The following is a 10153-nucleotide window of genomic DNA, read 5'->3' as shown; positions in this document are numbered from 1 at the left end:
ATTCCTGTACAGTTCCTGTATTGTGCCTGCTGTACCATGTATTTGTATGAAAAAGTATCCTGTTCTCTTTGTATTGCTTTTCACACTTTGGGGGGACCCGGTGCCGCAGTTCTCGTCCTGAAGTTGTGTTTGGCCTGAGATTGGGTGGGTATACCCTCTTTGAAAGATACTAGTATTAATTGTTGTGTGTATATAACATCCTATATATTTGCAGTAACCGATATTGTATATGTACTCTTCTACACAAATACTGTCTATTTTATTATCATTAAGTATGCTCTGCATTCTGAACCATCTCCATTAATCTCCCTAGGAAGTAGGTTATAGTTGCTGCAAAATGCATAGAGCCAACATTTATTAATTCAGCTATTCTCAATAGACTCATACTGTATTTATTTACTGCAAGGGATGCTGCTTGGTTTGAGTACAGTGATCAGCATTACCATACATGATCATGTGATATTTACAATCAGGGCTTTTTTTTATTTGGAACTTGGTGGAACTCAGTTCCACCACCTTTGGCTCAGGCCCTCTGCTCCCTGCTCACCACTATCACTCATAAACACAGAGGTCTGGCTTCCTGTGTTTTCCAAGTACAGTATGGGGACAAAGGAGATGCCAGTGCTTGGGGTGCAAAGCTAATGCCAGTTTTTTTTGGAGAGGGGGGGGGGGGGGGAAGAAAGCCCTGTTTACAATTATCCACATTCCTATATATTTGGGGGTGCGGTGTTACCTAACATTTTTCTGTGATTGTTCTTAATCAACAATTTGCATGGTTTATAATTTAAATTGTGTTAATAAACAGTATAAGGGCAATCATTTTTATCAGCAAAACTTTTCATTGTCATGGCTGTATTTCATTAGCACTTCTAACATCCTTTTGCATTTAACTCCAATTTTCTATCCATTCATGTAACCAGTTTTCTATTCTTCCACATACAGATTCTTCAATGAACTTTAATTTGTTAAGTAAACATTTATGATGTGTAGTATTGAATGCTTTAGCAAAATTCAGATAAACTATGTCCACTGTCCTTTTCACTAATTTCCTCATAGAAAGTTAACAGGTTTCTCTGACCACAGCAGTCTTTCTTATAGTTATGCTGGTTGTTCCTTATAATACCATCTTCTTGAAATTACTATTCCCTCAAATACCTTGAATACTATTGATGTTAGGCAGACTGGTCTGCAAATGGGTGTATGTGATTCCTGCGCTGTCCGGAGTCTTGGAGACTCCTTGATGCTGCACCACTGGTACTGATACTTAACAGTTAAAAGAATATTATAGTGGGGGTAGTGGCGCGCTTCAGGGGCTGAATGTCGGTATATAAATAGCAAAAAGTGGTAAAATGGTGTGTGTTGGGTATTAATTTAAAAAAATATGTTTCTATAGTTATTCGTTTTGATAGGTGTACATCAATAAGTGCTGATTGAAAAAAGTGCTGAGTGCTTTGGTATTAGATCTGCTCCAATATTGGATATAAATCATAAAATTAGGCGATTCCTATTATGTTTGGGATTGTGCAAATCAAAGTGCAATGTGCTTCCTAAATCATCAAATACGTGAAAATCAGTTGACATATTTTTTCACTCAATATGGAATATTTTATTCAAGTGTTTTAATAATTATTTATGGTATTGGTGGAATATTTATTTATTTGATGAAATACTTGATGTCAGCACACCTGGATATTTATCAGATATATGTCAACTGATTTTCACGTATTTGATGATTTAGGAAGCACATTGCACTTTGATTTGCACAATCACAAACATAATAGGAATTGCCTAATTTTATGATTTATATCCAAGACTGGTCTGCAGTTTCCTGGTATACCTCTCAACCTCTTTTTAATATTGGTACCACATTTGCTCTAAGCGAATCAGTTGGTTCCGAGTCAGTCACCAACTGTCTTTAACCACTTGCCGACCGCATACTGTATATATACGGCAGCAGAGTGGCTCTCCCAGGCAAAACCACGTTGGGGTATGTCATTTTTCCTGGGAAGAGCTAGCTAAGCCGGCGCGTGTGTCAGGTGGCTCTGGTTGCCCCCTGACACCCTCGATCTCTCCCCGCTGATAGAGAAGGACAGTTGGCTGATGTAAACACAGCCGACCGTCCTTCTCCCTGCAATGATTACAGAGACCATGTGATCCTTCTATATAGGATCGCATGTCTCTGTGATCATTTCACAAGCCCAACCCCCCCACAGTTATAATCACTCCCCTAGGCTTACATTTAACCCCTTGATCACCAACAGAGTTAACCCCTTCCCTGCCAATAACATTATTACAGTAACAGTACATATTTTTAGCACTGATTACTGTATTAATGTCACTGGTACCCCCAAAAGTGTCAAAAATGTCAGTAAGGGGTTCGATCTGTCCGCCGCAATGTTGCAGTCCCACAAAAAATTGCAGATCGCCGCCATTACTAGTAAAAAAAAAATAAACAATAAAAATGACATAAATCTTTCCCGTAGTTAGTAGACACAATAACTTTTGCGCAAACCAATCAAAATACGCTTATTGCAATTTTTTTACCAAAAAATATGTAGCAGCAAACAAATTAACCTAAAATGTTAAAAAATTTTGATTTTTAATTTTTTTTGGGAATGTTATATAGCAGAATGTGAAAAATATTGTTTTTTTTTTTCAAAATTGTCGCTCTTATTTTGTTTATAGCGCAAAAAATAAAAATCGCACAGGTGATCATATACCACCAAAAGAAAGCTCTGTTTGTGGGAAAAAAAAGATGTCAATTTTATTTGGGTACAGCATCACACGACTGCGCAATTGTCCATTGAGATAACGCAGTGCCGAGTAGCAAAATAGGGCCTGGTCATTAAGGGGGAAAATCTTCCGGCCCAAACTGGTTAAAATTAAGTAATAGTGGCTGAGCTTTAAGCTCTCTGAAAACCTGGGTGTAAGACATCTGGTCTTGATTTATTCAGATTATTTTTAAATTTGGTTTTCTGTCAGTATAGAAGAGCTAAATTTTCCAAAGAAAGCTGTGACATGACAGCAGGCTGCTGTCACAATCAGCTGTGACCATAATTCCCTGTCCTGCACCCTTTTGTTTTGTATTTTTGTAGTTTCGTATTTTTTTAAGGCCATTGTTTTCCTATTTATTAGTTTTTTTTTCTTTTTCATTTAGCCACCTTTTGTTCTTTTATATTTGGTAGCCAGTTGAATATGTTGTTTTTTTTTTTTTAAGAATATTTGGTCCCAAGTTCCCAATTAGTATCATACAGTAATTGTGTTGTCCATTTACAAATTAATTTGGAGGTTATACTTTAGCTAATATATTGGCGATGCAACTTAAAGTGATTGTAAAGTCTAATTTTTTCCTATAAAAATAACAAACATGTTATACTTACCTGCTATGTTGTAGTGAATTTGCAAAGAGCAGCCCTGATCCTCCTCTTCTCGGCTCCCTGGCAGAAGCTTGTGGCCCCTTCCTCCCTTTGAGTGCCCCCACAGCAAGCAGCTTGCTATGGGGGCACCCAAGCCAAGTCACAGCTCCCTGTGTCCATTCAGACACAGAGCCCCCCCCCCCCGCCCCCCCTCTCTTTTCCTTGATTGGCTATCTGACTTTGATTGACAACAGCGGAAAACAATGGTGCCACAGCTGTGTCTCAGCCAATCAGGAGGGAGAATCTCGGAGGGCTGAGACACTTGTGGACATCGCTGGACAGAGAGGGACCTCAGGTAAGTGTTAGGGGGGGCTGCTGCATACAGAAGGCTTTTTATCCTAATGCATTAAGACAAAAAAACCTTCTGACTTTACAACCCCTTTAATAATTATATTAGTACCCTGATAGGAACTGGCCAGGCTAACTTCATCCCTAAACTCTCCACCAAACATAACATTTGTAGACTTCTTACAACTCTGCAATTCCCTTATCCACATACCAAGGAAATGGTTGTGATTTCTCTGGACACCCATAAGGTATTTCACGTGCTCTAGCTACTGTATTTGGATTTGACCAAATGTAATTACTTGGGAAAAGATTCTATACTCCTCCTGCATTAGAATAATTACTGCTATTTTTAAAAATAATTCCCATACATTAAGATACCTGTCCCCTAGTTATCTATCCCCTATTCACCCACATTAAGGGCCTGCAAATTAGTTCCAAGGAGGAGTGTGCGCCCCTCTGTGCAGTTATAAACAGTATATATATATATATATATATATATATATATATCAGATCCAAACTAAACTCTCTACCATATCTTAACCATCTTAAGGGAATTTGGGAGGTTCTTGGGTTTCAGGATAAATTAGGACAATTCCCTATATTAAATTGAAATATTTGGGAGTACAAGTTCAATACCTTTAATACCTGATAACTTCCTTCCCCTTATTGAAACTTTCAAAAAGACAAGACAATGAAAGGAATACCCCTTTGAAATTAAAGGCAGAATTATTATTCTAAAGATGTTTTTGTTTTACTGAATTTCCTCGTCATTTTAGCCAATTCTACCTGCTCAATACCCTTTAAAAAGTGTAAATGTACCAATTCCCTCTGTTTCTTTTTCATATGAAAACTTTAATATTCTAGGATCTCTCTTGAGACCTTACAGCTACCTCAATGTTTAGAAGGCCTTGACTAACTTGCCTAACTCCCAGTCAAGGGCAATGCCCATCCTTCCACTGAAGCAGCTATGGTAACAATGCTACATATAGAGACCCCATTATCTACAAATATAATCCATGATCCACAATATTGTCAAACTCCTAGTCTCATTTAATGAAAACTTCTTCAAGGAGGAATAGAGTATATTATCTAATTCATCCCTCTGATATAATTCTCTCCTATCCTGGATTCCTCAATTTCCTTACTGCTCAACATTGGTCATGTTTGGGTGTCAAATTCTTACATCACATTTAGGCTGGCTGGTCACATTTTCCTATTTACAAAAAAAATACATTTGGAATTCTACTGTACATATTGTACAACCCACTTTTGATACACCAATTCTCCTATACAGTCCAAACTCAGTTTGGCTCCACAGAACTGGTCCCTGTTTAATCAACTACAGCAAAACTAATTCGTCATCAGGGCTCCACTAAGCTCATTTCTTCATATTACGCCACTCATAACACCAAAACCTCTGAATTTCATGAAGTCAAAGAAAAAGTTACAATTGCTGATACCCCAGTTGTCTATGGATGATTGATAAAATTGAAAGAGAACATTACATTCTCTGCTCTCCACCAGGGATACAATTATTTAAGTGGAATTATTTCATACAATTTAGACCCTCTCTACTCTACTTGAGATTAGAGGGCTAATTTCTTCCACTTCTTTGGGGAATGTGGGTGTATAACATATACTGGTTAGATAAAAAATGATTTCCTGGAGAGTACTCTGGGACTTCCGAATATATGCAATCCCACAGTCTGCCTTTTTGGGCATACTGGATTAATTAGAAGTGACCTAACACTTTAAAAGCCTCCTGAGAATCTTGCTCTTCTGTGCCAAAATGGCTATGCTCTTGACTTGGAAAATACTTAATAATTAAATGTTAACCTTATATAGAATTACATATAAAAATAGAAGTCAACCACAATTTTTTGACCAAGTTTGGGATGTTTGGCTGGCATTTACCTCCACAATCCCAAGTGGGCCTTGGACTGCGTATGTCCTTCAGTATGTGTACATTTCTTTTTTTGTGTTTTTTTTTTCCTTTTTTCACTATGTAATCTCTATGGTCCTTCTTTTATTCCATATTGCATTTCTCACACCTTTACCTATCCCATGTACTGTGAGTAATTTTATTTAAAATGTTAACCTTCTTTTCTAAATGATTGGTTGTACACTATTTGTGTTGTTTACTCTCTTTTGACCTATTGCCGATTGTACCTGGGAGATTGCCACATGTAGCAGATTCCAGTTAAAGCATTAAAGGATTGGCGGCATGGAGGTTTTACTAGCAATATTTGTCTTTTCTTAAACAGAAAGATGAAAGGGATTGGTGAACGCATTTTCAATATTTTGTTGAAGAAGCATACCTAGTTGGATTCTTTAGAGTGAAGATTTACAATAAATTAAGTATTATTGAATATTGAATACAAGAAGGATTTGATTTGACATTATTCACATTTAAAGAACTATAATATTATCACTATTATCAATAATTTAAACACGTATATGTATTGAGATTGCAATTTAATTTATTTCTATATATAGTTCTGAGGGTGGTGGAGATGTAGATTATTTTTAGCTCTGCGTTTAAGGGATATAGGAGGTGTGTCCAGAATATAAGGAGAATGAAGTTAAAATGCTTGAGAAGGGCTCTGTAAAGGGTGAAGCTGGCCAAGGTAACTTGGGGTGGTGCGCCAGGTATACGTTAGAACACTGATCAGTTGCTTACCCGCCCAGTCAGATTTGAGACATTCTTTTTTTGTGACACCATGTTCAAGTGCCTCCTTTTTCGAAAAATGCAAGTTAATTTGGAACAGCGGTACTCAATATCATTTTGTGTGAAATTGGGTAAAAGTGCATCAAAAACTTTGGAAATGGTGAGGAAAGCTTATAGAGAAGTGTACTGATGGCACAAGGCCTTCAAGGAAGGATGAGAAAGTGTTTTGAAGATGAACACCCTTCAAAAACAGAACAGAATGTGGATGCAGTGAGATCTGTTCTCAACTGTGACTGACAGTTTACTATAAGAATGATTGCAGAGGAAACAGGAATTACAAAGTCAAATGTTCATTAAAATTGTGACTCAGGATTTGAACATGAGAAAAGTGTATGCAAAACTTGTTCCAAAGAACTTATCATCTGATCAGAAGGAACACTGTCAACTAATTTGCCAAGATCGGTTGGCCCGTTTGTAAAGAGAGCCTGCTTTTTTGAGTCGAGTGATCATGGGAGATAAATCCTGGGTGTTTGAGTACAATCCCGAGACAAAGTTCAGAATGGCACAAACCCATGTCACCTCACCCTAAAAACGCTCAAATGAGCAAATCAAAAGTTAAACTACACAGGCTCTGAATGCTATCCATGCTATGAAGAATGGAAAAAATCACTGGGAGCATACTTTGAAGGAGATAATGTTTAATTGTAAAATATTTCAATAAAATAATTTTTAAAATATCATTCGTATTTATTTTGTGCTTATGCCTCACAGGTATTATTATAATTTTGTATCAAATGACCATGACACAGTTTTAATGTAGCAACTGGGGATTACATTTTTATTATTTATAAAAATACAGATATACAGTTACACAGTTTAAAAGATTGAAAAAAGAAGGATCTTTGCCCATTCACCTAGTCTTACACCCTCAGACCTCTTGTACACCTCTCAGGTCTATAAGAACTGGCTTTGAAAGTCTCTCTGTAACATATACAGTACTTCTTACATACATGTTCACATTATTTAGCATTGGTTCCCATGAAAGGCATTCAACATTCCACCATTATGATGATATTGTGATGCCTTTCCTTATGAATGAATGGAAATTGTATTGTGTATGTGCAGAAAAGAGCCAAGAAATGTATGAAGTGGCAGATAATGAAATAACTCTCTGGTGATAGAACATTTTTCTGTATGTAGTCAGTGAAACATAAACCATGTGCAAGTCAAAATGTACATGCTATGTATTTTTGAGAGATGTAAGCAATAGCATGTTTAAAAAAGAAGTAATCAGTCTCTCGAATAAGAAACTTTCATCTTATAAAGATAAAAATCAGTTTACAGATCAGGCAATAAAGCAAGAGCATAAAATCAATCTGTTTATATACAGTATATATATATATTTTTTTAATACCATGAAACTGAAAAAGAAAAAAAAAGAATAAAAAAGGAAGAAAATACACAAACATACATTTTATTATCACTTATTAAATGCACATAGCACAATGAAAAAAAAACTTTTTTATTTCATATCAACATTGTCCCAATAAAATATTGAATATAGCATAATTAAAACTCTACCTGCAATGAGAAAAAATTCCAGATGAAGATCAAGAAGAAATTTGGTATGGACCCTGGTACAACAAATTATTAATATTGCCTGTTAAAACTTGAAACTGGTGGCAACTATTTTGCAATATTCAAAAAGTAATTATCCATTAAATAGATCATTCACTAGTCCATCTACGAGTTCATATATGAAGCCTGACATGTGATGTAAAACAATTTAGAAAAATATATTGTTTTTTTTAAAACAAGCAGCAAATTTTAAAGCAAATTGGGGTTGATTTACTAAAGGCAAACTGGCTGCCTACTTTGCAAGGAAATTTCCAATCAACCTAGTAAATGTGGTAAAAATTAAATTTGCAAAAAATACCCAATCACATGCTTGTACGTGATTGGATTGCGTAATTCAACAGAACATTACCTATTTCACTAAACTTAAAGAAAATTCCCTTGCAAAGTGGCCAGCCCATTTGCCTTTTTTTTAAATCATCCCCATTGTCTTCACTGTAACAATCTGAATTTTCCTAAACTTCGTCTAAGAGCTACTTTCACATCCTTATTTTTTAGGCTGTAGATTATTGGATTAAGCATTGGGACAGCAGCTGTGTTAAACAGTGCAAAAAGTTTTTTTGAGTCCAAAGTGCTGTTTAAGTTTGGTGTCAGATACTGACTTACAAGAGTTGTGTAGAGCAATATGACAACTGTGAGGTGAGATGAACATGTGTAGAAGGCCTTACGTCTGCCTTGATTGGAGTGTATCTTCATGATAGCAACAATAATAAAAATGTAAGAGATAAAAGTGAGAACAAACGGAGTAAGATTCAAGAGGAGTAGGCCTTCTATAAAAAATAGCATTTCCAAAAATGAAGTGTCATTGCAGGAAATCTTCATCAAGGGGACAATGTCACAGAAGAAGTGGTTGATTTCAGTTGTTGAATAACAAGAAAAACTATATAGAATCCCAAGAGGGGGAGCAACCTGTAAAAACCCAACCAACCAACAAACAGATGCCAACAGAGTACATGTTTTAGTATTCATAACCATGTGATACCGTAAAGGTTTACAAACTGCTACATAACGATCATAGCTCATGGCTGTTAATATCAAGAGTTCATGACCTGTTAATGAACCAAACATGTACATTTGTGCCATGCAAGCAGGATAGGAAACAGTTTTATTATGTGTAATGAAGCTAGTGAGAATCTTATGCAAACTGATGGTGGAACATGAAATGTCCACTACAGACAAGTTGCCCAGGAAGTAGTACATTGGAGTCTGGAGATGATGGTCCATGCAGATAAGCAGAAAAATAATCATGTTGCCAGCAAGAGTAATGAGATAAATAAGCAGAACCAGAAAGAAGATAGTAAATTGAATCTCTGGAACATCCGAAATCCCTCTGATGATGAAATATTTGATTGCTGTCTGATTTACATACATATTCACAAAATGCTACTTCCTGAAATAAAATGTATGTATGGATATGATCAATAACTAGGTATATCATTTAAGAAATGTATCAGAACTTCTTCAAGATAATGTGAATAATCAATAGATATTACAGTATATGCCTGCCTACTAAATAAAAAAAACAATGTACTAAATAATGTAATAATATATATCATTTACCCACTTCAGCTATCTCATCTTTATACCTTCTATGGACAGCTAAGTTTTTACATTCCTGTCATAGGCCTGTTTATTCAGGAATAATCTTGTCATTAAAGAATATACAGTGTATATCATATTTTTAGAATAAACAAGTTTTTCTTTTTTAATATTGCCGTGTAAAAATGTTTTTTTTTTTTAATGCAATCCATAGAGCAAAAAAAAAAAAAAAAACCCTGAAAAACAAAACATACTGTTTTATATTTTGAATGGTGCTATAGTAGATAAAGCATATCCTTTTTATTCTTGCTTTAACTAATATCATATGCAGATTGATGCTCATCCATTTGATCTGCAGAACAATGTTACTTTGCACCTATCTTGTGACTGAACATAGTTTATAAACACTGTGTCAACAAATCTACTTTGAGGATGTGTGTTCGGTCAGCAGTGGGATGTTCCCAAAGAGCTCCTCTTCCCCTGTCTGTATTACTGGCTCTGCAGCAGCTTCTGAGGCATCAGATCAACTTGTTAGTAACAGCTACCCTCAAGCATGCTGAAGCAACAGAATTACTGCTCCGCTCCCCAGAAACTGACAGCTTTCTTC

General features: G+C 35.9%; 1 protein-coding gene across 1 annotated transcript; it reads right to left on the bottom strand.

Moving 5' to 3' along the window:
- Positions 1-8439: 8439 nt before the first annotated feature.
- Positions 8440-9378, bottom strand: LOC309559795 (olfactory receptor 6C3-like; the record flags this gene model as incomplete). Its single annotated transcript, XM_082263233.1, has 1 exon — positions 8440-9378. One exon carries the CDS (start codon positions 9376-9378, stop codon positions 8440-8442), a length of 939 nt encoding a protein of 312 aa, XP_082119359.1.
- Positions 9379-10153: the final 775 nt, after the last annotated feature.

This window comes from Pelophylax lessonae (genome assembly GCF_965119305.1).
Source record: "Pelophylax lessonae genome assembly, chromosome: 7".
Classification (NCBI taxonomy): domain Eukaryota; kingdom Metazoa; phylum Chordata; class Amphibia; order Anura; family Ranidae; genus Pelophylax; species Pelophylax lessonae.
Note: the sequence above shows the minus strand (reverse complement) of the source record. Positions and strands in the feature narration are given on the sequence as shown.